The sequence below is a fragment of the Macadamia integrifolia genome, unplaced genomic scaffold (genome assembly GCF_013358625.1).
Source record: "Macadamia integrifolia cultivar HAES 741 unplaced genomic scaffold, SCU_Mint_v3 scaffold1095, whole genome shotgun sequence".
Classification (NCBI taxonomy): Eukaryota; Viridiplantae; Streptophyta; class Magnoliopsida; order Proteales; family Proteaceae; genus Macadamia; species Macadamia integrifolia.
The window spans coordinates 250,336-277,754 of NW_024868085.1; the positions used below are offsets into that span (position 1 = coordinate 250,336).

The window sequence follows — 27,419 nt, forward strand, 5'->3', positions numbered from 1 at the left end:
GTTTGAGGGGTGCATCATGCATGTGGAGAGACGGGTTATTTTGTGTGATAATTAGATTGCGTTTGGTGATCATTCAGTTCTTGAAACAACGTTTTGTGTAAAAAATAAAATTTTCAGTTTTTATGTCAAAATGCTAATTAAAAAAAAAAAAAAAAAAAAAGAGAGTTTGGGAACCTATTTCAAGAACGATTATCCTAGTTGTTAATTTTGTTTCATTTGTAACAAAACTGAAATAACGGAACAAGGTTTTGTTGTTCTGTCATTCTGCATCTCTAGTGCTTAAAAAATAAATAAATAAATAACCCAAAAAATACCAAGTTGACACCAAATGCTTTATTTCATTTTTTTTTTTATTCCCATAGAACGAAAAAAACATTAGAAACATTTTTCTGAATGACTAACAAACGCAGCCTCAGTTTAAGGGAAGAATTTACCTTAGTCTCAGAGATACTTTTCCCATTATTTTGTTTGTAATTTTTCTTCAAGACAAACTTTCATGATGCGTGCAGTCTACAATTTTCTAAATGGTGAATACAGCAAAGGATCCCTGCAAAAGCAGGCTCAGATAGCAGACAGGGCTGAACAAATTAATGATACATTACATACATACATACATCGACGTGGGATTACATAGAAACTCATCCTGAATCAAACAGACAAATCTCAAAGAGATGTAGGTTCCTTTCTTTCTATATCAACAGCAGAAGTGATGTGGATCCTCAACTATCAGGGATGTTGCAGATAAGATGCATTCATTGAATATCAGCAACTACAAATCTCGGGGACCATCCGATGATTGTTTTTTTCTCAAATTCCAGTGAAGGCCATCATGAATGCTGTGCAAGAAATCAATGGTAGAATCTTCTTGACATGCCGTAGGAACAGGCCAAGGTGCCATGCTGCAAACAAGTGCATCCCCAGGTGCGAGTTGTTTCCTGCCCTTGCCATCAAATGATGCCCATGTGTGCCCCCTACTGTTGGAAGGCACTAGCACTTTCAGTGTTACATACTCCGGTAGTATCAGAGGCCTAAACGATAAAGAATGCGGGCAGATAGGAGTAAAGAGAATGCCAGGAACCTGCACTACAGTAAAATTAGAAAGACTCAGATGGTGTGCCTTATATGGTTTTATGACAGCATATCAAGGTTGGCTATACTATATTTGCATTTTGAAGTAAAACAAGAAATTGGCTACCAACAAGAGAGGGGCGAGGGAAGTACAGCAAGAAATGCTTGGTTCAAGAATTAATTAATTATGCTCAGATTTAATAAATCCTCAACATGAGTTACACCATCACCATCGCGCTTCAACTACGATAAAAAAGAGCAACCCAGTGCAATAATGAAAATTTTCACTCGATTAGTTGCTTTTTTTGGCCATCGAAATGAAACTTCAGTTTTTCAGCCAAAAGGAACGAAATGTACAATTAACATGCACACGTTAACATGATTCTAAGTCCTAACTTAGAACCTTAAGATATTTGAGGAATATAAGGTCCAAAACACATCAGAACTGAACCCTGTTAGTTTCCAGGACTTGATGATGCTCATTGTTATATGAAATAACTACAAACTAGTTCGGAAAAATTTAATCTTGAAATGTTAGCAGGACAATATTCTTCAATACAACATATATAGTAGTGATGATAACAAGTCAACAAAAATATTATAATGATGATAAGAACAGATGCTGTTGGGACTTGCCTGTGGATGGACCATTGATCCTCCAGCCGCCAGTGAATATGCAGTGCTTCCAGATGTTGTTGATAAGATCAATCCATCCCCTTGAACTAATGTCACAAAGGAGTTGTCGCAATAACATTCCAGGTTTGTGAGGAAGGAAGAAATACCACGGTCAATTGTAACATCATTCAGTACAAGAAAAGGTCCTTCGGTCTCTAGTTCATCTTTGGCTGCGCCTCTAACAACATGGCACTGCAACCGGTGGCATAATGTGATACTAATGGGCCCCTTTAGGACTGCATCCAGGCATTCTCTGTAATGCTCACTTTCTGTAAACCATTAAGGATCACTGTTGTGTCATCTGTATATCTATATCATGTAGACATGCAGAGGAGCGCAGTACATGAGACTCCGACTACAGCAGGGTCTGGGAGGGGCAAATGTACGCAGTCTTACCCCTGCTTCTCAAAAGAGGCTGTTTCCAAATATCAAGTACACATAATCAAAGAAAATATTTTCTCAAAAAGAAAAAAATGAAAAAGGGACACCAAACGTAACAGGATCACTTCCACATTAATCAAACAGAATTTACATCATCAGAAAGAATAGCCAACTTAAAAAAAAATTAAATATCTTGATCAACTCTTTACCACTGCAGGATCAATAATCAAAACAATGGTTACCTGTCTTTCTACAATCTCAGGGAACTATGAAACAATTCAGTGGTTCCCTATTAGTTTCATAAGAAGATATGATTTGAACCTCCTTAATTGAAGATTTCAATGGCAGAAAAAGCGGATCATGGGACTTTTTTTTTTTTTTGATAGGTAGGGAGGGAAGTAGGTAACAGCCAGGAGACTCAAACTCAAGACCTCTAGGTGAGCATGGGATTTTTGCACACCACAGCTCACCAACTGCACTGAACAGTCATTGTTAGGACTTTTTATTTTGCTGTAACCTTGCTCGCAAAACCTTAGATCCCCCCCCCCCCCTCCTCCTCAACTCATGGCCTTCTTTATGTTCTTATAGAAATTATCATAATCATATAACAACTGAAACCATGTCCAGATTGTTGAAATTAGGTCACAAGTCCCTTCACTGATGAGAGAAGCAAAGACAAGACCCAGCATTAATCTAAGTAAGCATCGGCTGATTTAGTTTCTTAAACTTGCTCTAGCTAGCTTTTGCAAAGAAAGTGTCATTTTAATGAAGCTTTCATGAAAATCAAATATCTCAATTCTCAAGCTCTGTCAGCCTTTCTAATATGAAATACTCAGTTAATTCCTGCCTAAAATCTGCTTCTTTAATGCAATACAACTACGAAATCAAGTAACCAAAACCTGCATCAGTTTCAATATCATTATAAGAAAGATGGCCAAAAAGAATTGCTCCGCAAATGCCACAGCTTTCCAGAATAGCCACTTCAAACTACGAGCAGAGAAACATAGGTACTTACCAGTTAGAAAAGTTCAGACACTGAAATGCATTCAACATGAAAGCAATCTATATCTCCATGACTTACTTTTCAAACATCAATCATTTTGACCAGATTAACATAGTTTTGAACAGAGATGAAGGATACGAAATGGAGTCATAAAGCCTAGAGATCCAAGGGAAAATGGGACAAGAGGAGGAACTGGTCCTTTGAACATTGATGCTGCCTGCAAACACGAATCAGACTATTAAGTGCTACTCATGGTTTATTCAAAATGAAAATCCTAAAACAAACAAGGATGAATAAATATCGATTTGGCAGTAATTTCTCTGGTATGGTGATGAAAAAGCTCATCACACGAGAGCATGTATCAACAGACTCCACCTTAATAAAATAAAGGTCATAACAGAGAGAGCATTTAGTCTAAAATGACTACAGAAAGCTTAGAAAATGGTAAGCTTCAAACAGTATTCATTTCTTGATCACGAAATATGAAGTACATATTATCAGGGAGGATGAATTTTAAATTAACCATCAACTCCCAAACCACACATAACCGAAATCTAGTAAATGAGTAAATAACTTGTACAGACACTAGGCAGCTAGTACCTCATTTTTAGAACGACTGACACACTCAAACTTCACATTTTATGGAAGTTCAAAATTACAAGTTAGGATTCCAGTAAGATACAGAACAAGTAGCATTCACGAGAAATAGCAAAACATGAAATCTTCAGGCATTTACTTAGATAAAATGCTACACTATTTTCCCCTTCAAGAGATAGGTACTGTGATGTTCTAAATATTCTGAGGTGTAAAATACCATCTTACATCAAGTTTTGGAAAAATAAGACATACCCAAAGAACAGTTCCATCTCCCCCGAGAGTTACAACAAGATCAACTTTCGTGTGTAGGAACATTACTTCCTCATCTGTAAAATAATGAACATAAACTCAAAAGGACATTCCAATTAAAGGAAACTAATTAATTTGATGAGATACTATCAGAAAACAATTAGTCTAGGTTTTCGATCCTATAGCCTGCAGGTTCTACAAAAACTTGTACACAAATAATTTATGTGAAGCTGACAATAAACAAGAGATGGGATGTCATCTGCTACTAGGGTTGGTTATGGCAATGCCATGGCTTATTTTAAGTTTATGCAATTTTATCTTGGAGCAAGGAAAGTTTTTGGTGATGGTGGTTCAATCTCCAAGAATCCCAAGGATTCATGTTGATTGCAATCCTAAGATAATCACTCACTTTGGTGGTGCTGCCCTTCCTTCAAACCAAATCTGAGATCAACTAATACAGATATTCAGAGGTCTGAACCTCTCACAATGATTAACCAAATGTGAGAGCGCACTTGCTGAAATGTGTATTTGCACAGTGATGAATCAATCACAAATACAGCCCTCTTGAACCTTATCAGCTTCACACAAACTCTCAAGTTCAGATCTGTACTCAGGCTTGCTAAAATTGGATTAACTCATAGCAATATATTATATTTCTTAAAATTAACTTCCACGTTTGATGCAATTCTTGATTTTAGTCTTTAGCTATTTCTCTGATTCTTTGGCCATTATTTCACAGCTTGTCTGGTTAAAGTTTCTAGCTTTCGCTCAAAGAGAATGTAAATGATTTCCAAGTGAAGATTAAGACTTGTCCTTCTAAGACAATAAAATTTCCACTACTAATTCTGAAAGACAATGTTGCAAAAGTCAAATGACTGGAACAACAACACAAATAACAGAGATAAATGATATAATTCAGTCCAAATTTATCTGTCTTCTTTTTTCATTCAAAGCAGATAGGAAATCAAGCCAGAGCTCAATGGGTTAAAATTTAAATATATGAAATCCATTGAGCATGATTGATATTAACTAGGTAATAATAGTTCTTAATGCTCACCATCTTTCCAAGTCTGTACAAAGTTAAAGTAAGAAGACTCTGATAGTAGCTCTGTTCTTACTCGTGGTTCAACATATACATTGATTTTCTTCTGATCTTTCAGCCATCTGTGACATGAATAGAACACTGAGTATAAGAAGAAGACAGGATGCAAGCAAAGGCTCATTAAGTTACAAAAAATAGGTTTAATAATTTATTCTTTTATTTAAAATTAGTTTCAAACTTTTAATATTATCATATGAGTTACAAAATTTTAGTATTCGAATTATTAAAATTATGCAGTGATAAGTAGCTAAACTATAGGATAGTGATCCAAAGTTAAGGAATATTGCAATTTGAGTCTTATCCCTAATGACCATAGATCATCGTCTCGGAAATCTTGACCGAAATTTCAGACATTTCGGTGGACCCCCAGATGAAACCTAGTATTTGAGAAATTTCGGCCCAAATTTCTGGTAATAGCCCTGGAAAAAAGATCTGGTTACGATCAGGTTTTGGATATTTCGACTAAGGTTAAAACCCGAGATTTAGAACATTGCTAACGACATTCTCAAGTGGTTGTGAACGAAACTGGAGTACATTCGGGTTGATACACACCAACCCCGACCGCCTCGAAATTCTGCAAAACTGGAGAGATTAGTAGTGTATGGGCATTACAATACGAAGTTGAAGATGAAATCTCTTGAGTTTGAGAAAGAAGGGGATGACGTAGATGTGGTTGACTTCAATCACATCCTTAATGAAGAAGATCTAATTACAGCATGGGTAAACAACACTTAATGAAGATCTAATGATGATGATGATGGCAATGATGGTGATGGTGATGGTGGTGGTGGTAGTGGTGTGGTTGGTGGGGGGGGGCCCGAGCTCGAGCATCGCAGTCTTATGCTTGCTTGCAATTCACATGTGAGGCAGGATACACACATACAACCCAAGCTGAGAATCATGGTGTTCCTCAAAGTCACGGGCTTACAGTCGGAAGGTTAACCATGGCCTCGATCCAAATGACCGTGATGTGCTTAAGAGGAGCATGAGTTCTGCTTCATTTGGCTATGGACAATATGCTTCTTCAAGTGCTTCTTTGGGCTGTGGACACAGGGCTTCTTCAATGTATGGAAGTTATGAAGACAGTAGGGCTCAACGACAATTTAGTATTGTACCGACATTGGCCAATCCAGAGCAGTGCACAGATTCTACTACGAGGGAAAGTCGTATTACCATCACTATTTCAATTGGGGTCAGTATTACATGTATGTTCGATCCGTGCACAACATCATCCTAGTTGCTCCTTTACCTGAAAACACTTCCACCTCTGATATTTGAACCAGCCCAAAACTCTTTATGGTGTTCGACTATTAGTACATGCAAGAAACTTTATCCTGTATATAATTTCAATTGAATGTACTTGTCTCATCATATGTTGTTCTTCCGTTTAGTGTTTATACATGATACATTTTATATATAACTTATTTGTAGTGTTTTATGCTTGAAAAGTGTATTTTGCATGTATCATTAGCATTTCCAAGTGTATCTCGACAATTTCCATGTGTATATTTAACTTATTTTGCATTTCTCTGATATGATATGATACGTATCTTAAAATCAACCCTCCAATACGATACCTGATACCAATACTTAACATCTTGCTTGTGGGTAGGGTGTAATACTGTAATTAATTGCTCTTTTGGTGAGTCTAGCCCTATTACCCTGCTTTCTGATCTGAAAGATTGATGTATTCAAAAGAATCATTTTAGCATTCCAGTTGAACTAAAGTATATCTGAACGATATTAAAAGTGCAAAATCAAAATGGCAGTCAACCTGTTGCCAGAACAAGCTACATTACCTCTTTCCGAATAACCTAAACTTGGTCATCACCGCTTACATTTAGGAGTCCAGTTGTTAGCAAAAATAGACACTTGCCCTATCTACGAGGAAAAGGAAATGCCCATTACATGTAAAAGTATGATTGGAAATAAAAACCCCAGTGACTATCAGAAATGCCCGAATAATTCAGAAGAATGTACATTTTTATGAACCATAATGGGAAATCCAAGATACTTCAACTTACAACTGGCTCCATCAATAAAACTGATGGAATATGGTTTAGATGTTAATATGTTATCCTATTCATAACTGTATGAGACAACAAACCAAACTCAGGTAGATGAATTCCTATTAAAGCGCCTAAAATCAGGGTTTGGAGTATCGGTCTGTATCGTAGCGTATCGATACGATACGTATCATATAGTATTGTATCGTATTGTATTGGTATCTTTAAAAGGGTTACCATATGACACGTTTAAAGTATCCGTCAGTATCGTATCGGTATCGGTGGGTATCGATACTACACATGATACCGATACTTTAAACCTTGCCTAAAATCATAACTTAAACATGATACCATTTTCACCAATTACTCAGAACTCCTTACTAGAAGGACTTCTATAGCAATTATGTAGAAAGACATGCATCGATAATTTCATAAGGTGCAATTTATTAAATACCTTAACTTTCTTACCTGACCATTTCTGCACATATAGCTCGAACAGAAGTTGAATTTGGTTTTGTCAAAATAAGTACAGTCTGAGGGTGTGTTTCCCACTTCAAGAAAATCTGAAAATGAAAAAGGGGTTCTCAAGTCGAGCTATAAAAGATTTCAAAGAGAAAAGAGAGCTAATTGCAATAGTTCTACTAATCACCCTTGTTTAGACTTAAGAAATAGTAGCAAACTTTACTACGTTGTCTAGATAAAAATTTCAAACAAATAATAAGAATAACACAAACAGAAACCTTCTCACATGATAAATGCAAGGAAAGAGAGAAACTTTGGACTATACCTGTTTACTGCTGCGTGCTGCAGTTGTTATATTTCCACTTTCGAAAGAAACAACGTCATGCTTGTGCTGGCCATTTTTCTCACCATTGCAACCCCACTGAAGTTTGAAAGATGCCTGCCCCAGAAAAACAACAGTTTCAATGACAGGCCCAAATTTTTTCCCAAGTTTCAATGGTGCTTCCTAGTACTAATGTTTATAGGTAGCAGGCAATGCCTACTTGACAATTACCTGAGGACAATATCATTTCTTTTTTATTTATTTACTTATTTATAAATTTATTGTTGAAAACAGTAAGATTTCATTCAACACTGTAAAAGGCTAGAACCCATACAATTAATGGAGCATGATTATAAAGGAAAATGATCATCCAGCACCCCCCCCCTCCCAAAAAAAAAAATAATAAATACAAGAATTCAGGGGGGAAAAAAGGTCACCTAATGTTCACTAAAGGTAGAAATCCAACTTCATTTCAGTCAACCAAGGCAAAAGACCATAAGATCACCTCAAACCACAGGAATGATTTATTACAAAAGACCCTTAATGTAGGAGTAGATTAAAGAAACTAACCCCCACAAATTATGACCCCAACAGTACAATGTAAATACCCCGTAGAACAAAGAAACCCAACTAAGAAACAACCCTTACAGATAAACAAGCAATCCAAAAGAGAAAACCCAAAAACACCCAAATGGCCAGGAGAGAGAAAATCTCCTGCGCAGGACCAATAAAGGGAGGGGGCGGCTCCTACAATTAGAGCTCAGATGGAGCTCAAACCTTGGTCGATAGCACTCCCTATGGAGGGGACAAAAACCTAAATAGTTGAGAGGATTCTGACCAGGGGTTGTGGAGTTATTTACTTACATGAAAGCTGATCCAACAGAGAGAATGTAGACTTCAGGAGAGAGAATCGATTCTGGTTTTGTAGCTTGGACAGATCTGAACTTTCTTAATACTCACAGAAGTAATGCACATAAACAGCAATAACTTAATGACAAAATTGAAAGCTTAATCAAAGAAGAAACAAGTAAAAGTAGGGGAGGAGTGGCTATCTCGGCCCGAGCTTCTCACCCACAGCTATCCCGGCTATTCTAAGCAATTGGTTGCAACTATTCTTTATTCAAATCTGCCATTATGAGTACATAGGCTCCTCTATTTAAAGAGGGAAGAATAGCAATCCTATCATAACTAGGAGCTAGTTTCCAAATAGAACTAGACATTCCTAGCAGGACTTGGATTAATAATAGGACTAGGACTATAACTCCAACATAGAGTAGATAACTAATTAATCATTCACTAATAGGGAAACCTAAACTGGCTAAAACTAAAATAACAAAGGAAATAGACTCAAAACAGGACTCTAACTAAGCTAATGAAGTAAATCTTGTTTTCCTACTTTCTACCCCTATTTTAGGCCCATTAAAGTGGCCCATTACAAAGAAAACTCATGGGATCAAAGGCCCAACACATACATAACCCAACCCAAGGCTTATCTGCAATAAAATAAGCCCATTAAGTGACTTATTTGCATCAATCCTCCGAGTCCATTCTTTCCAAAATATCCAGCAAAAGGAAAGAGCAGAAGATTCCAAATAATACAACCCCACCTATCAACAGCCATACAGCTCTGCTTCACTAAGGGTTGCTAGCAAAGGAACTAGTCTCTTGCAATTTCGGTTAAGTTGTGGCAGACCAGATCAAAAAATTTCAATTTTTTCTGGTTGTTGAGAAATTGGTTTATTTTGAGTAACTAAATTTGGCCTTTCCTTTTTTTTTTCAAAAATTTTGGACTTCTGACTATTTCTTGTAGTATTTTCTTCTTTACTCATAATCAAGGTTCGAAATTTTGGTTGAAATGTCCGAAATTTCATGATTTTTTTTTTTTTGTTTCAAAACGAAACGTAGTGCACTCGATAAGAATGCAAAGTTTAGGTCCAAATTTCAGCATTTCAGCCAAAGTTCCATTCTTGTTTTGGTTCCAGTATTGTTTCGACTGAACATTACAAACCAGTCCTTTTAAAGCACTAATTCGATCGAAATGGGTTGAAATTTCGACAAATTTCCAGTATTTCATTAGTAGTAAGAGAGGAAAAAGTCCAAAAATCCCCAGATTTGGTGATTTTTGGCCAAATCACCTACGTAACTTGGGGGAAGAATGTGTTGGAAAATACTACAATGCAACTACAGCGACAATTTGCCAGATTTGTGCAAGACTCCAAGTTGGAGGTATACTATTTTAGTATTTTTCCCAGAGTTGTATTTTCCAAATAAAAAGGGTAAATATTTGTGGTTGGCCTTCAATTTTTAAAATGTTAGGCATTGTATGTCAATCTACAACTTCATGGAGAGCATCTTTTCATACCCAAACCCCAGCAACCATATCAGCCCGTCCACTTAGCAGCTACAGTTGGTCCACATTTGAATCATCTTCCAGTCCGGTGATGTAATCCTAGGTTGGGTTAGCTAGACTTTGTTGATGATGACACCTACAAAACTGTCGTATTGGACTTCAAGCGTTTCTTCAAGGAAAAAAAATAGTATATTCTTAAAATTCCATTGAGTCGTTTTGGGTCATCTGAAACTAAGAAAGCATATACTTAAATTTCTTTTTTTTAAATGTGATATATTTATTATTAATGAAATTTCAGATTATTTTGGAATAAAATTTATTTTATTAATGAAGATAGATATTTCACTAATATTTTGAATTTTACTTTTTTTCTTTTTTTGTTGGGGGGGGGGTTTAGAACCAACGATGTAACTCTGAATTATAAAATCTTCCTTCCATTATTGCGGATAAACCTACATCTGGATTAGATGCAAGTAGCCATATGTAATATATAATGTTTTCAATACTGTTGTTACTGAAAGAATGGTGGCTTTCACCATATCTCCAAGTATTAATATATTTGAAGAATTTAATGAACTATATCTTATGAAACAAGGAGCCATATTATAGATGGAAGGAAGATTGGTGAATTTCAATGGCTAACATTTTCCATGGAATTAATTGAATTCCACCTATTTCCAATAGTTATATAGTGCAGCGATTAAGCCTGTTACATTTTCAAATCCTCAGAACCAATAATACCCCCAACTGTCAAACTAATGGTTACAGCAGCCATGAACAGGTACTTCAAAAGGAGATAAAAGAGATCATAATTGGTATCCCGCCCAAGAAAGAGACCCAAGTCCTAGTAACCCCGCTAAGTGGTGATTCAACATAGATTCTACATCTTGGAACCAAGCCAATTTTGTTTCTATTTGGACACCTTGTTTGGGCTACTGGATTTATGTTCTTAATTTCCCGGCGTGGATATTGGCAGGAATTGATTGAAACTTTAGCATGAGCATGGTAAACCCCTATGTTAGAACAGTACTGGAAGGATGCAACTCAAGGATAGCTCCTCATAAAGTGGCCAGCTTAGTTGTCAAGCCGTACATGCGCCTTGGTTGCCTTGCATCGAGGCCCCCTAACACCTTGGGTCGCCCAGACACTGTGACAACTATGGCCAGGTAAGATAATGGCAATTGGTTTGGTACAACCCATACCATTCAAGTTGAAAGGCCAAGTGTAATTGTTATTTCAGATCAACCAATATCCGTAACTTAGGAATGCTACATTGGGATACACAAAGAAACCAAGTACTTTGACAATTATGGCATTAATTGGGGAAAAAAAGGAGGTAATAAATCATTGACACATGAAAAGGAGGAAAAACAACTGCTACCTTTTTTGGAACCACCATGGGATTGGATTCTGCCTCTCCATCCTTAAGAACCTCATGGGAGCAGATTCCATGCTTTCCGCAACATCTTTCAGATTGATCATTGGCCATATTTGTCTTAACATTTTGATTGGATATTCTCCCTGGATTCTCACTTGTAGTATCGCAATGACTACCCCCAGATGACAGTTCTGCAATACAAGAAGATGCACTAATAGAAGGAAAATATTTAACCATTTAAGTGAGAAGATGAAGTGGCAAGAGAAAAAAAAATTCTAAACGCTTGAGATGAATGATAAACTCGGTTTATAAGATTTACAGCGAGTTTGATAGTCATATTCGAAAACCAGATCAAGTGAATCTGGCAAAAGCTTGTCCAATATTCCAGAAATAACCACAATGTTGCACTGTGATGCTTAAGAATAGAAACCTTATAAGTGACCTACCACCCCGCCCATTCCCCCCCACCCCCCTTTTGGGTTGGAATGTTTTTACGTAACTCAACCCGGTCAGCGATCATAATGGGTTTGAACTGTTCATTTTCCATTCTAAAGCAATTAGACCACAGCCATTTTATTGAAGAAATCAACTAACCCCACCTGGCATATTCCAGAACTAGGTTGGCCAGTTTTCAATCTGATCCAACCCATTACTATCCCTATAAACATTGACCACAATTTACTCCAATTAACTACAGTAAGGAATGAATTGAATCACACTGTAATTATTTACCATATACCCTACAAAATACCCATAAGACTGTAACTACAAATCTCATCATGTGCATAAGCTGTTTGAGGAAACAGTATTTCATTCTCCTTGGCGAGAATCACAAAGAATTTATCCATACGTTTCAAGGTCCATATACAGGAAAATAGGTCTGATAACAAAGAAAGCATGCTATTTGAACATTGGCTAACATGTTATTTGAACATTGGCTAACCTTCATGCCCCTTCCGCAAATTCCGTGCCCTTTCCAATTCATATTTACGTTGCCACTCAGCTGCCTCAGCTTGAGCAGAAGCCTTTCCTTCAGCTACTCGTCGCAATGCCTTTGCAACAGCTAATAATGAATACAAAAAATGCAATCACCAATGTTGGTAACAGGCATTAAACTAAGAGTATAGAAATCAACATAACAGAAAAGGGAACCACTACATCAGGAATAATCGAAGAATGTTTTAAGATAAAAGAAAATTTCTTTGGTTTCAGCATGCCATATAGAACAATGATCACTTATAATGGTGATACGTAGTTTTACAAGCAAAAAAATTAGATGTATATGATAATGATTTACTTATCAAGGAAATAATAAATTATTTGCAGCAAATGGGGGGTGGGGGGAAATGCATATTAGTACTGAAATTATAGGAAGGGGGTGAGGAAAAGAAGGGATGAGTGACGACTAACAAGAAAAGAAAAAAGAAAGTCTGTTACACAAGAAACAAGAAAAATCAAACTCAATTACACATTTATGCATGGAAAGTATTGTTTTAAATTTATTCCTAAGAAGATAACCACATCTTACAAATAAAATTGACCAAAACCTACAGTAACAACTACAGAAATACTCTGATCCGAAATGAATAATTCATTACCGATACTTGTTGCAGTGTGTTGGGTCAATAGTCAATTCTGATGAAAGTTACTGCTTCTACCAATTTCAGTTGGGTGCAGGTCCTTCAGGACAACCTTTTCCATTATAGCCTGAGTCAATTGTAGTTGACTCCGGTAGGTTTGGGATTGAATCCTTGCCACCACTAAAAGTGAATATTATATGAGAACCTGCACCACGTGCTCTTGCCGCACATCCTTCACCACTTCCTTCAGCAACTTGTAAATATACTTTGCATCCTTCTTTTCCTTAGATGCATCAACTGACTCGAGGAACACAAACCTCCCATACTTTTTGACAGACACTTCGTCAAGGGAGAAACTTGAACCAGTCTTAATCTGCATCTTGTTTGTCATTTCAGATGATCAATTAGCTGATTTATTCACAAAGGGTTTGGCTTCTAAGTCATTCCATCCTATAGTATTCAAGTTGAGCATAATAAATATCTATGCACCAACTTGAGGGGTAGTGTTAAGGATAAAAATTGACTAGACAACTAGACTGTCTAAGTTCATTGTATATTAGGAGAAGGCTTGTGAGTCAACCTTTCCTATCATACCTTATTTTTATCTGTTATCCTCTCAACAAATAAGAACGTCCTTTGTCATTCTAGACAAGCCAATCCATTCTCTTAGTCCCTTCCTCTCAATTGTTTATTGTCAAAGGTGTAATCATCTTGCTTGAAGAAAGTAATAGGTTTTGGAAATTGGGACTTACAAGAGCATTTTAGGAAAGAAGACACATCATAGATGGGGAGCTGATCACTTGTTAGTGTAAACTCTGTGATTTAGGAAGAGCACGCCATGATTATCTTCAAGAACAACTTAAAAAACAAATACAATCATGTAGAATATAATTCCTTGGACAAATCTATGGGGGCCTATGTATTGTGGGAAAAAGGTGGATTTATGTAGCATCCTTCCTATCCTTATCAATTGATCTTCAAGAAAATTTTCAGAGCTCGAGACAATTAGCACAAGGCAATCCTTTCCCCCTTCTCATATTTTTTCTCTGTGGAAAGTATTACTGTGTTAGAGGAACAAATGAGGATGATAGGATTGAAGAAGAAGCAAGGATCCCAATGCCCACACTTGTAACACACATGTTATGTCCTTGCATTCCTGTGGACAATGGTGACCAAGCCATAGTTGTCAAGGCTTCACCTTGGTCCCCAGGTCTTCTCGGAGGGCACTTTGTTGGTGTCACCTTTGGTCCTGGCCCCCCTCCAATGCCTTTGGTCGACTAGACGCCATGACAACTATGGACCAAGCAGGTGAAAAGTAGATGCTTAAAGAGGCAACATAAGCAGCATGCAAATTGTTGTATACTTGACTAAAATTATCCATATGAGGGGATAAATCGACATGTCACTTTGAGTCTGACAATTGCAGAAGCCAAACCCTAATTATTCTGCGATGAAATTTAGGTGAAACTACAAGACATTTCCACTCCAATCTCATCTAATTGCCTGGTTTGTGGAGAATATAGATATGACAGTGTATTAAGTTCAGAATGAAAAGGTATGCAATATTTCAAGGATTCAAAGATGATCTTACTTCTCAATTCCTCGGAGAACTCAATAAGATGTTCATCAACGCCCTTGACAGGCTGTTGTTGGAAGAACTCCTTCACTACCTTCTCTGAATCCGAGAGAGGAACTGAATCCATATAACCATTATCTGTCTGCGAGCATGTAGGACTGGAATTCTTCTGTTAAGAGGAAACAACAGTTCAAAAATGGCAATACTATAAGTTACTTACATGAAATAAATAAGTAACGAACCACCACATTATCAGTATATTTTGGAGCATTAACAATTTCATCAACACTAACAAGTTTGAATACAAAAACTTCTTAAAATGGATTAGAAAACGGGGTATGATACTGAAGGTCAAAGAGATCACAGAATAAAATCCAAAAGTAGTAATAGGAAGTCTTATCAGAAAACCAACAAATCATAGATTAAACAGCTTGGGCAATGGGCAAATTGCTTCAAATCTAGATCTGGGTTTCCCTGTAGAATAATTAGTTATATGTAATTCTCCATAATACCTATCAGAGAAGACATGTTCAAACACATTTCAATCTCCCATGCCACTCAATAGAAAAATGAATCATTCAAATATCTCAAATTCAACTGTCAGAATATTCAGAATAATGCGAGCTCAACGACCTACTCAGTTTATCAACTGAAAAATTGCGAAAATTGGTATCCCTTCCACTGAAATTTAAACCAAAAAAACCAACCGATAGCTACCAATTATAGCTCCATAAAGTCCAAATGAACACTTCTCCACCTGCTGAATTAATATATCCAGAAAACCCAGTAATTAAAACAACTAAGAGAAACCTTGGTAAATAAAATAATCAATACCAATATGAGATCTTTCAAACTTGTAACTACAGAATCAACAATTGTGAAGGCAACTTACCATTGAAAGTGCCTAAATTGAAGCTAGAAATCCCTATTTCCAATCCAAACACTAAACATAAAAAGAACTAATCATTGAAATAAGATTAAGTAGAGACAGAGAGAGGCCAATACGTTCGAATTTGAAGTGAGCTCGCTAGGATGCATGGTGAATTGAAAGAGAGATCCCAAACCTTCAACGTCTGTCTCAGATTATTGAGAGAGAGAGAGAGAGAACTTTGAGGAACTTACGCTTCCAAAATCGTATATTAAATACAGGCCCCATTAACTATATGTAATCCCAAACTCTCCATGGAATGCTTCTTTGGACGGTAACAAAAACTTTGTCATCCTTTCTGAATTCTCCTCATTTAACTTTCAACGATTCAACTCTTCTTCTCCTTCGCACCAACTCCTCTTGTTTTATAGTTTTTTAAAATTCTCAAATTACCCCTCAATTGGTCATTTTCCACTTTTTTGTTTTTGTTTTCATCTAAGTACGTATTAAGATGATTAAACTATGTATCACATAATTATTAATATTATATTATCTCTTTTATGGATTCATTTATTTATTTTGGTAGAACATGTATTTAATTTTGACGCCAACATATGTCGACATAAACATTATCAATCATACAATGCACATAATCTAAAATTTCTCACCAAATTAATAAATTAATATGGAAAATTTCCCACCAAATTTTGATACCTAGTTAGATATAATGCGGAGAAAACAAAGTTACCCAATTCTGTGCCTCTATATTTGGCAGCAAAATGACCATCTTACCTGTTTATTGGATGTTTCGATGCATACTCCCATTAGCACCTACACTAGCGTAGGGGCCACACAATTAGCTAGTGTTTGCTCTACGGGTGCAACAGGACCGGGTTGGGTTGGGCTAGGCTTCTTAAAACCCTAGCTCAACCCTAAGTCTCTTTAACTAGGCCCAAACCTACTCTAATCCTGACTCAGGACCATAAAACTTCAACCTAGGCCCAACCCTTACCTGCCCTGATTGGCCTTGATTTTTCAGGGTCGGGCCAGGGTGATCCTAGACCTTGACCCTGGTTTGCCATTAAGGGCCGGGTATACCCTGATTTTTTTTTTTAGAGTTTTTTTTTTTTAAAGTAAAAAAAGCAAGAGATATCAGTGAGAAAATAAATTAGGTGTTTTGAGGTGTCAATGACCCAATGTCCAACAATATCTAAAATTAGGTTAACATCAGGGTTAACACCAGGGTCACAACCAGAGTCAACATTAAGGGTAAAAACCAAGGCCGTGTCAGGCAAAAACCAAGGCCAAAAGTCAAGGCAAAAAAATCAGGGTTGGGCAGGCCAAAGACATCAACTCTTATTCGCCTTGATCTTGACTCAGAGTAAAAAATTTCAAGATTGGGCCGCCCTCAGGGCCAAAATTTTTGAGTCGATACTTATTTGGGATCAGGGTAGGCCAAGGGCAGATTCGGGCAGTCAGGGCCAAACCTGCACCCTTAGTTTGCTCTATATAGAGAGAGTGTAATGATGTCAATTGGTTTGGCTTTGAATTTTTAGTTTGGTCCAAAAAACAATATCTACTAACTGAAACCAAACCAAAATTTAATATTTTCATAACATACCTACGGCAAATCGATTTGATTCATATATGGTCTCAAGTTTAACTTATTTGGTTTTGTTTGGTTCACTTCTTTGGTTTATACTGACTTAAGAATGTTCTGTAATAGTCTTGGCAAAGCACCGCATGAAAAAGGAAACAAGTAGAAGAGAAGTGAAAATAATCGATAGTTGAAGATAAAGGCAGAAGAGTTAGTCTTTTGAGACGAGAGAGTAATTGGGGCTAGTGAGAGAGCATATTGGAATTAAAATTTATCTCTACTTCGTCCCATATAATATAATTGTTCTTATATATTGTCCTATGTTTACCCCCCCCCACCCCCCAAAAAAATGGTGCTGAACAAGGTTGGATATTATGTCGGTATATCGTAAGTTAGCATCCATTGTAATTATGTTCTCCTCCCCCTTTTAAATTGATCCCACCATTCCTCATGTATGATACCTCATTCAGAGTTTCCATTAATACTGTCCATTAGCTTACCGAATACGACAACATACCTATCCCTCTCTTTATAATATAATTTCGTTTTCAAATTTCAATTGTTTATAATTTTATGGTGACTCGGAGGAAGAGATTAGTTTGGGGCCCACACTTTGCGTGGCGACTCAAGTCAACTCGGGTGCCCCTCCGGGAGATTGGCCAAGAAAGTCCGGCAGCCCAAGCACCAACTGATCACACAGAAAATGTGTAGGACCACATCTACCATTGACATCAAAAAACTATAAATTAAGAAATGAAACTGAAAGAGACCTGGATCATTTTTTCCCCGTAGAACGTAACGGTGTTAGTCGATTCGATTTTTGTTAATCTGATTTGGTTCAAGTTATGAAAGATAGAAATCAGAATCAAATTGTTCATTAAAACAGTTCTGATATTTTAAATTGAAATCGATTAATAAATGATTTCAGCAAAATTGAAACCGATAAATTATTTATTAACCAATTCGATTGAATTTGAATAGTCCAATGTGAATGGTTTAAGGACTTAAAGACATCTTTTTCTTACTCATTAGGTTTTAAGGGCGATTTCTATTGAGATCCATCAATTCAATTTGTACATAATAACATCTGCATATATAATTGGATCACATTGGATCCTATTCGAAATGGATATTAATACTCGTTGGATTCGAATTTCCATAACTGAATAAGAGATTTTTCAGGTTATTGGTTTGGATCAGAATCAGTTCACCCTTGATCCAGCTCATGCCCAACCTATTTGATACCCTTAGTTTGTTTGAAGGTTGTATTCTTGGTTATAGCTCATTTTGATTCCAACCCTTTAGCCTCATCAGTATTCATTGTATGCAATATGTTCCATTTTTTACTTTCCACATAGGAAGAACTTCTTGCATTGCCTTGATATCTATTATGTGGTGTGCGGATATCAAATGGCACATAATATTTAGGCAGATAGGACTCAGGTTCCCTACTCAAATGTCAAGTTTGAATTTAAAACAGAACTAACCGCATGACTAAATGAGTCTTTGAAAATTATTAAGAAAATAAACTAATAGAGATATAATGCAAAAAATGGATAGTCGAAAATAAAGAAAAATTGCCAATTCCTAATTTCAAAGAAAATCTTATTTTTAGATTTCAAATTGAGAATGGTTGGAGGGCAAAGTGGTCCTCAAATACACCCAATTTCATATGCACACGTTGCTATCAAGGATTTGAGGACCATATAACGTGGCGTTAAATCTATTTGTGTATCGCATCTAGCTATCTATGTATCAAATTAGTTGTTGATGATGATAGGTATTAAATTAGTTAATTAGTTTATAGAAAAAAGAACTCTGTCCAGGAGCATGGCTTACACAAGCACTCTCATGTGTCCAATTTTCTCATCCTCCATGAAAAATCACATTTACCCCTTATTTCATGAATGAAAGATATAGATACAAGGGCCCTGATATAGGCGCTAAAAGGCCATCCCAAGCCTATTTAAATAGTTTGGCTTAGCCCAGGCTAAGGCCCAACTTTTGGTCAATTTCTTGGCCTCTACAAAAAAAATTTGGATGAAGTAATTGGAAGACCTACATGGACTTGAGCCTTGCTACTCAACAATTGAAAGGTCAGTTTCGCTTTGTTTGGTTGTAAGGGAAGAGTGAAAGAGAATGGAAGGAAAGGGAAAATTTTGAATTTCATGTGAAATATATTTTATTTTCTATGGATATATTAGTTCGTTGTTTGCAGCTAAGCATCAAAAATGAATTTTCTTATTAAACATATATTTTTTATTTCCATTGCAACAAAAGTGAACCTTTATAACTAGATTACAAAGATGATCAGAACCTGCTAATGCCTTTTTATTTAACTTCACATAAAATTTATTGCTTCTTCCCTTACTATCAACCATGGAACATGCCACTTTCCATGATATACACTTTATTAGACATTAATAATCATTAGCTCTCATCATAAACTTCTAAGATATATAGGGAAGTCATGCACCCTCTAGTAGAACAACTTCAAAGTTCAAACCCTGCATCACACAAAACAAAAGGCATTCATCAAAATCTGAAAGTACTAGTTAGGGTAGTGAAGATCAAGGTTGTAAAATGCCGAAATCAGACACAAGAATATCGCCTTTCATCAATTGCGATTTGAATTGAATCATAATCGATCAAGAATTAACCGACGACCGCTGATTCCAATCTGAATCGGGTAATTTTTCAATCCAATTCCCAATTCTTGAAACCTTGGTCATAGGTGACCAAGTTGCATTTTTTGCTAGAAAAAGCTAGGGGTGATGTGTGGATGGATGCTTACTGTTTATATTCAACTTTGATTTTGCCAGCTTCCAAGTCAGCAATCTTGGCAAAGGCATCTTGGGACAAATTGATGTCTCCATTGCAGTTCGCACAGTAATCTACAATCTTGACAGTGATGCTTCCACCCTTGCAAGGATTTGGGGTATCGTTTGCAGCCCCTGTGCATGTCACTGTGTAACTTCTTCCGCATGCCGCCCTGTTATTCCATATGGTATCGCTTGCTCCAGCGATCATAACCCCATCGTTTTGGTTGCCATAGCATGCTGAGGCTATTAAAACAAGACACAAATTTATGGAATTTTAATAAGTCATACGGATTCAAATCCTCTCTAAGCCGTGCTGGGTGTAAAGTGTGCATCCAATGGTTGAAAGCCGCTTGGAGTGCACATCTAGGTGCTAGGGTGCGTATCCGGGATGGTTTTAACCATCAGATGTGATTGGATGCCCAATGTGGTTGGAAAGGATTTCGAGCTATGTTTGATAGCCAAGAAAAGAAAATTGTACAAAAGACATAATAAGATAAAAATTATAATTACACAATGATTTTTTATGTATCTAACTCTCTAAAATTCAATTTTTTTTTTTCCTTTCTTGGCTACCTTTTGAGGGGTTTTTCTAGTCCCAAAGGTCTAGAGAGTTTCTCTAGTTTTGCACCAATATTAACCATGTGATAGATTCGATGAAGCTGAAATTCTGCTAATAATTTCCCGAAAGGCCCACCTTCCCATAATAACATGTCTAGTTTAGTAAGGATAAAGTTGACAAGCAGTGAAATAAAACACTGAATTAGTGAAACAAAAAAAAAGAAAAAGAGGAAGTTTTGATTAAAAGAAAATGAAAAATAGAAAAAAGAAAAATTCTTCCTATACATGGTAGGGTGTATAGTGGTATTGGTGATGGTATGATCATTGCAACACCGATACTGATACTTAATTGGTTATATTTGGTTGACATAGGAAAAAAAAAAAAAACCTTTTGGATTAAAAAAAAAAAAAAATTCAGATCTACACTATATCGTCCAATCTGACATCGATTTCTAAAACCATGACTAGAATTGAGACCGAAAAAATTTAACATATGACCAATTTAGACCGTCTTTTAGATATTTGTATGATTGAAAATTGAAACTTTGCTTTTCCACTCGGCAAAACTTGGAGTTTTCTCTAGTCTTCCTAGACTAAATAGACTTTTGCCTTTTCATTTTCGAGGGAAATTTTGTTAAACGATGAGAAGGAGAATTCATGAACGAAAACCACAAATCCACATGAAAGAAGCACCAATAATACAGAGGGAAAAATCAAACTAAAAGAAGTCTATGAAAATCATAAGTAAAAGAAGCAACCTCATAGAGTAATCAAGGAAATAGGACCCCAATAATTAAGCTATATAGAGAAATCATGAGAAGTGTAAACAGAAATGATTCTTAAGATTTTAATGAACTTACGAACATAAGGTCGTTCGTAGTAAGTAGCAGTCCCAGAAGCTGCTGATGCAGCTGAGATGAAGCCAATCACCATGGCCATCACCATTAGAACACGCAGCTCCATACCCATCTCTCTAGAATTTAATCTCTTTAACTATCACAGAACAATCTTGTTACTTACTGTGATCAAGTTAAGAAGTCCCATGCCCTTTTATAAGAACTATGAGAAGAGGAACCCCTTCAAATTTCTCGCTTTCTTACTTTCATACTTTGCCTGTTCTTAGTGGTCATTATACGTATTCATTACTCCACTTTAGAACTTTGAGGCTTTTCATTTCCACCGATTCTACTTTTTCAATTGAAATAGAAGAAAAAAAGAAGTTAAGTGCACCAGGAAGATGGATAGACGCACTTGATGACTGATCAATTAGGATTTTCTGTTCATGCCTACCAGCCTTGACAATCTCTCTTCCTCTCTATTGGAAACCAAACGACGACTTCTCGTCAACGGCCGAGGGAGTCCTTGGTGACCTTATTTCCACAGAAACATAGAATTTTGTCTTTAAATTATAGTATATAATATATATGATGTTTTATTCCCCTAGGAGAATTTACATTGGTGGATTAACAGGCAACCATACCCTAATGCTACATGAGGAAAGAGCAAAATGTTTAAAAAATAAAATAAAATTTAAAAGGCATTATATTCTAGGGAAAAAGATTACTATGCTATCAGTGTGCAATTTCCCTCTTAACATGAATTTTTTAATATTATTTTCTCTCTTTTGATTGAATATGTGGGCCATACTTTTTTCAAGACAAACCACTGTTTATTTTGCAGATTCCTTTCCACACAGTGTAGGAAGCCCTCTCGCTAATTTCTAATCAACAAGAAATTGTAGTGTTGTTTAAACTAAACTTTATTTTCTAGTGGTGTAAAATGAATGGAGCCCATTAGAAATTTATGGATCTTAATTTCCACCGAGTCTACTTACTACATTTAAATAGACAAAAATCTAAAGGGCACTAGGGAGGAGGACAAGGACTTGATGACTGATCAATGTAGAATTTTCTGTTCATACCTTGAAAGTCTTATCTCTCTCACGGGTAAGAGAATTCATGAGAGATTGGTGGCACTTCTTCAATATAGAATTTATCGTATTCGCCCTTCCCGTAATGGAGAGATTATTTCACACTTAGCTTTGTCGGATGACCTCATTTTATTCGGTCAAGCTACTTCTCAAGAGATTCGGGCCTTTCATTCTATCCTGGATGAATATTGCCTTTTTCTCAGGACAAGCTCTAAATCTTAACAAGACACGAGAGCTCATTTCAGTCCTAATGTTTCTTCCAGTTTTAAAAGACTTATTTTTCATAGATTTCAAATCCATTACTCGGGGAATATTGACAACTATCTCGGAGTTCCTTTTATAGATAAGAAACAATCAGTGATACCCATCTCTCGCATTGGAAATCCAAGTTTCTTAGCTCAGCTGGAAAACAAGTTTTAATTTCTCAGTCTCATCCTCTTACTGACTTGGTCTCAATCCTGATGATTCCAGTGTCAATCCTATCTGGCTAAGGTTATGGCATATTCCCGTAGCACCCAAGGCTAAGGTTCAAGTGTGGAAGGTACTTCATAGCAAGACACCTATTTCTTTATTACTAAATCAGCGGGGATTCAACCTTAACCCTCAATGCCCATTTTGTCATTTTGGGAATATGTCTCAGGATCATCTTTTCCTTTCATGCTCGTTTTCGCATACTCTTTGGAACTCAGTTGGTTTCCATTTTATGCGCATTTCTTCTTCTTCTTCCATCCAAGATTGGATCTCATCTATTTTGGCATTAAGGATTCCCAAAAGATCTAAGGACTGGCTAACAGCTCTCATGACAAGTGTTATTTGGAATATAATGGATTGCTTATCTTGATACTACATTTAGAAACTCGATTCCGACCATTCATGCATATAAATGCATCCAATTTGCTCAAGACTTTTGTCAACCTCTTTGTTCGCCCAATTCAGTTTCAGTGCTGAATATCAAGTGGGATCCTCCATCATCGAGTTTTCTGAAATTTAATGTGGATGGCTCCTCCATCGGGTGCCCGGCAGCTGCTGGTTTTGGTGGAGTTTTGAGGGATGACAAAGGTGCTTTTCTTATGGGGTTCGCTGGTTCTGCAGGTATTTCTTACACTTTCGTTGCTGAAGCCTTGGCAGTTCGTCAAGCCCTTTCTCTTGCTGCTAATCAGGGTGTTCGTTCCATCATTGTGGAGAGTGATAACTTAATGGTGATCGATTTTCTTAAGCATCATTCTTCCAATATTCCCTGGGAGAATCAAGCTGATTTTAGCAGATTGTCTTCACCTTGTTTCTCATTTCTCTTGTGTGGAGTTTCAGAATTTTGTTGCAGATTCTCTTGCAAATTTTGGTTGTAATTTTACCGACTTGGTTGTTTGGGAGACCACTCCCCGTGCTTTTATTTTTCCTCTGCTTTTGGATGACTGTAATGGAACCTCTCGATCACGCATTGTATCTTCTGGAGCTGTTGCTCATTTAACTTAAGTTTTTTCTTCTACCAAAGAAAAGACAAAGAAAAAGGTAAGAGAATCCTGGGTGATTTTTTTCCTATTAGCCACCCAGAATTGTCCATCTGAGTTTGTCACAAGTCAAGTTGCCTAAATTCTGAACATAATGTGCTATGAGCCAAATTCTGAACATAATGTGCTATGAGCCAAGTTGGCACATTGAAATATACTTGGGCTGCATTCGGTAACATTTCTGACGTTTTATGTCAAAAACGGCAATTTCAGTTTCTGTGTCAAAATACCTTTTTTTTTTTAAACGAAACTAGAACGACGAAACTACATTTTGTCTTTCCGTCAATTCTCGTTTCTAGCTTCTTCTTTTTTTTTTTTTTTTTTTCACCTTTTGTTAAAAGAAAAAACGAAATACACCATAAATGCACCAAACGCTTTATTCCGTTTTTTCGTTCTCATAGAACAAAAAAACTCCATAAACGTTTTTTTAGAACGTTACCAAACGCAGCCTTGCTATTTGTTCTGAAAGGCAACAAGGGTCGGTATTTATGCAATACGGAGCCTATGCTAAAACAAGGAGAAAATAAGATGATCATATCTCAATCAAATAGTGAAAATGACTTTTATCACCATGTTACATGTAAAAAGACAACAGTACATTACAAGAGAATGTGAAAACCAAACTTTCAGAAGGATAGCACCTATGAAGTAGTAACAAATGAGACACAAGGGAACCAGTAACGCCTTTTACCATCTTTGTGACCATCATCAATCATTGCAAGCCCTTCCTGTGTATCCAACAAGACGAGTTTGAGATACTTCCACATATTTGTAACAATTACATGGAGAAACTGAAACTGGCTACAATAACATGCACTTACTTCCAGTAGGGTCTCGAGGGCATCGATAGCACGACCAGATGACCAAGAGAGCCGCTTCTCTACCTCTTCCACCGTCACATAGCCTTGACCCTAAAGTAGTCCAACTAACAGAATGAGATAATTTGATGTACTAGCAGAAATAAAAGATTCACAAGGTAACACTTAAGCCTGATATCACAATTCTCATATTGGTTAGACATTGACTTCCTTTCTTTTCATATTATGCTTGAATAACAAACTAAAACAAACTGTCAATGAAGTAAAACTAAAAAGCCTTAGGCCGGCTTTTGAAAGGCAAATGGAATGAAATCATCTTAATTCAGACATAAAAAGCTAAAGAAACAAAAGTTCACACTATAATGATTGATGTGGACCAATTTAAGTCATGACAGCCATCTTAATTACAGAACTGAAGATGAAGCCAGTTTAGGATTTCATACAATAAATTTGTTTCTTCTTATTCAACTATGGTGTTTTGAAATTAGTCAATTACCACGAAGACATTGTGTACTCAATTTCATAGAGAACTAGAATGAAGCTATGAAAGATTTCATTCCAATTTGTCCATGATGCAGCATTAATGCCCATGAGTGAACACTTCTCAACCAACTTTCTCAAGGGAACACATTTGACATTACCCATTTCAAAAAAGTAGCTGACTGGCTCGGGTTTGCAATTACTAGTAGTGCAAATAAACAACTTGAAATACAATCCTGGCAGATTAGAAGTAGAACAGATCCATCACGGTTTTATATGCATTAGGAATACTTAATCCAAGTGGATGGGAACTCCAATCCCAGCTGACAACCCAGACCAAGTGTTTCCTATTCTTAGTTAATTAAATAACCACAGAGAATGAGAGATACACTCAAAGTCGACTGTCTCATTTGACTGGACCTTCATAGTGAGGATGCAAAAGCAACCTGTGGACACACCTAATTCCTACAAAACATGTGAACCCACTCTACGTGAAGCCAAAAAGAGAAGACGGCAGAAGATAAGAGACAGAAAAGACCACACTTGAAGAGTATGTCCTAACAATCAAGGAAAATGCACTTAAGTACAACAAAAAGTCATTCAGCAAAAGAGATTAAAGGAAAATGGAGAAGAAACAAACCTGGGCCAGGTCTAAAATTTCATTGTGGTCCTTGTTCAATTCCGTGGGAACAGACCGCACAAGCTTTTTTTTTCCAACAGAAATCACCTCGAAACCACTACCCAATACCTGAAAGATTCATATATCAAATTCTCACAGCCAGGCAGTAAAGGATATGGATATAACTCTTGGTCCAAAATGAAAGGTACTCTGAAGCAGTAAACTGAGTAATGGGAACTGGAGTGAATTACATAACAAATAAAAGGGAAAATCGAGGCAGCAGTACCCCTCTACTAGGCAAAAAGACATCAATATCCATAATTCCATACGTTAAATAATTTTTTTCTTGCGACCTAAACCAAACATGCCTCCAATCAGAAGAATTTGATAACAAAAACAAGAGATATAATGGAGATTTGTTTCATGAGAAAGATTAAGCTTAGAAAGGCGTATCTGTCTATGCAGTCTACAACATTATAAATACTATGCCACCTCCCTTCCAGAGTTTTAAAAGAGTCATAACCCCTCAAAACCATTTTGCATGCTGGAGGAATCAGTAAAATTTGGGAATTTGGGATGTAAAGTATAAACTGTGAGGAAGTAACTAGCATGCTGATTCTTTGTTCTTTGGTAATAAAAATTTAGAGATGTTTCTTTTTCCCTCAAGCTCTCCATAATCCTGGCCAAATTTACTAGTGATGATGCTAGTTCCTAGTGTTGGTAATCACTGAAACATCACAACATTTTTTCTTGAATTTCTACCCTAACTTCCCGGAGTTCATTCTCCGGGGAAATCTGTTTAAATAATTCTGGTGGATTCCTTCCAACCTGCTAATTTGGTAATCTCATTGAAAAAAATAAAATAAAATAAAAGGTAAATATTCAATAAAAAAATCACTTTTTTTTTCCCCACTCTTATGACACAGGACGCTTGCCTAGCTAACACTTGATCCAGCTCTACCAAAACTTTTTTGGGAAAATTACTTGATTACCCACTTATGGGTTTTCCTTTACAAAATTATCCACCAAAAGTTTCAGTTAACAAAAATACCCAAAATTAAGTTTTTCTTTACAAAATTACCCACTTAAAGTTTAAGTTAACAAAAATACCCAAAATTGAGTTTGGGTTTACAAAACTACCCACTCAAAGTTTAAAAAAATACATGATTATATGTAGAAGACGAAGACTCACTATTTTGGGTAGTTTTGTAAACCCAAACCTGATTTTGGGTAGTTTTGTTAACTGAAACTTTGGGTGGGTAGTTTTGTAAACCCAAACCCAATTTTGGGTATTTTTGTTAACCAAAACTTTTTGTGGGTAATTTTGTAAAGGGAAACCCAAAAGTGGGTAATCATGTAATTTTCCCAACTTTTTTGGTTCACCCCAACGTTACCCACGTCTGAATGTTTCTGAGCAGTTTTTGGATATCAAACAGACCTCCCTATAAGATAATTTTAATATGGCCAATT

The 27,419-nt window shown here is 36.5% G+C and overlaps 4 protein-coding genes across 5 annotated transcripts in view; 1 reads left to right on the top strand and 3 right to left on the bottom strand.

Moving 5' to 3' along the window:
* Positions 1-416: 416 nt before the first annotated feature.
* LOC122062728 (probable NAD kinase 1) lies at positions 417-16,009 on the bottom strand. 2 transcript variants are annotated; one of them, XM_042626372.1, is made up of 11 exons: positions 15,872-16,009; positions 14,765-14,918; positions 12,537-12,656; positions 11,597-11,784; positions 7,869-7,982; positions 7,550-7,644; positions 5,031-5,137; positions 3,977-4,050; positions 3,266-3,344; positions 1,705-2,012; positions 417-1,078 (listed from the first exon to the last, which is right to left on the bottom strand). In XM_042626372.1, exons 2-11 carry the CDS (start codon positions 14,874-14,876, stop codon positions 770-772), a joined length of 1,506 nt encoding a protein of 501 aa, XP_042482306.1. In that variant the 5' UTR covers positions 14,877-14,918; positions 15,872-16,009; the 3' UTR covers positions 417-769. The 2 variants fall into 2 exon arrangements, with proteins under 2 accessions (XP_042482306.1, XP_042482305.1); XM_042626371.1 differs by having other exon boundaries at positions 15,755-16,009.
* Positions 16,010-19,521: 3,512 nt separating this feature from the next.
* LOC122062733 (EG45-like domain containing protein) lies at positions 19,522-21,710 on the bottom strand. Its single transcript, XM_042626376.1, has 3 exons — positions 21,455-21,710; positions 20,009-20,279; positions 19,522-19,721 (listed from the first exon to the last, which is right to left on the bottom strand). The coding sequence occupies exons 1-3, from the start codon at positions 21,561-21,563 to the stop codon at positions 19,715-19,717; spliced, it is 387 nt and encodes a 128-aa protein (XP_042482310.1). The 5' UTR covers positions 21,564-21,710; the 3' UTR covers positions 19,522-19,714.
* A 1,445-nt stretch (positions 21,711-23,155) lies between these two features.
* Positions 23,156-23,997, top strand: LOC122062731. Its single transcript, XM_042626373.1, has 3 exons — positions 23,156-23,330; positions 23,461-23,723; positions 23,833-23,997. Exons 1-3 carry the CDS (start codon positions 23,156-23,158, stop codon positions 23,995-23,997), a joined length of 603 nt encoding a protein of 200 aa, XP_042482307.1.
* Positions 23,998-24,540: 543 nt separating this feature from the next.
* Positions 24,541-27,419, bottom strand: part of LOC122062721 (vacuolar protein sorting-associated protein 22 homolog 1) — a 10,150-nt gene continuing 7,271 nt past the window's right edge. The window contains exons 5-7 of the mRNA XM_042626364.1: positions 25,971-26,078; positions 24,854-24,943; positions 24,541-24,760 (exon numbers count right to left, since the gene is read on the bottom strand). Of these exons, the coding sequence (XP_042482298.1) occupies positions 24,674-24,760; positions 24,854-24,943; positions 25,971-26,078 (285 nt within the window). The 3' untranslated portion in view covers positions 24,541-24,673. The remainder of the gene's footprint in view (positions 24,761-24,853; positions 24,944-25,970; positions 26,079-27,419) is intronic.

Bases quoted from the DNA above. Each gene is read 5' to 3' on its own strand.
- LOC122062731 (XM_042626373.1), top strand. From the start codon at position 23,156: ATGTCTCAGGATCATCTTTTCCTTTCATGCTCGTTTTCGCATACTCTT. The intron at 23,331-23,460 runs GTGTTATTTGGA...CGCCCAATTCAG, and splicing joins GCTAACAGCTCTCATGACAA to TTTCAGTGCTGAATATCAAG. The intron at 23,724-23,832 runs GTGATCGATTTT...GTGGAGTTTCAG, and splicing joins TGGAGAGTGATAACTTAATG to AATTTTGTTGCAGATTCTCT.
- LOC122062728 (XM_042626371.1), bottom strand. From the start codon at position 15,787: ATGCATCCTAGCGAGCTCACTTCAAATTCGAAC. The intron at 11,785-12,536 runs GTTAGCCAATGT...CTTGTATTGCAG, and splicing joins TTTGCGGAAGGGGCATGAAG to AACTGTCATCTGGGGGTAGT. The intron at 7,983-11,596 runs GTAGCAGTTGTT...TTTCTGGGGCAG, and splicing joins CCATGGTGGTTCCAAAAAAG to GCATCTTTCAAACTTCAGTG.
- LOC122062733 (XM_042626376.1), bottom strand. From the start codon at position 21,563: ATGGGTATGGAGCTGCGTGTTCTAATGGTGATGGCCATGGTGATTGGC. The intron at 20,280-21,454 runs GTAAGTTCATTA...TTGTTTTAATAG, and splicing joins CTACGAACGACCTTATGTTC to CCTCAGCATGCTATGGCAAC.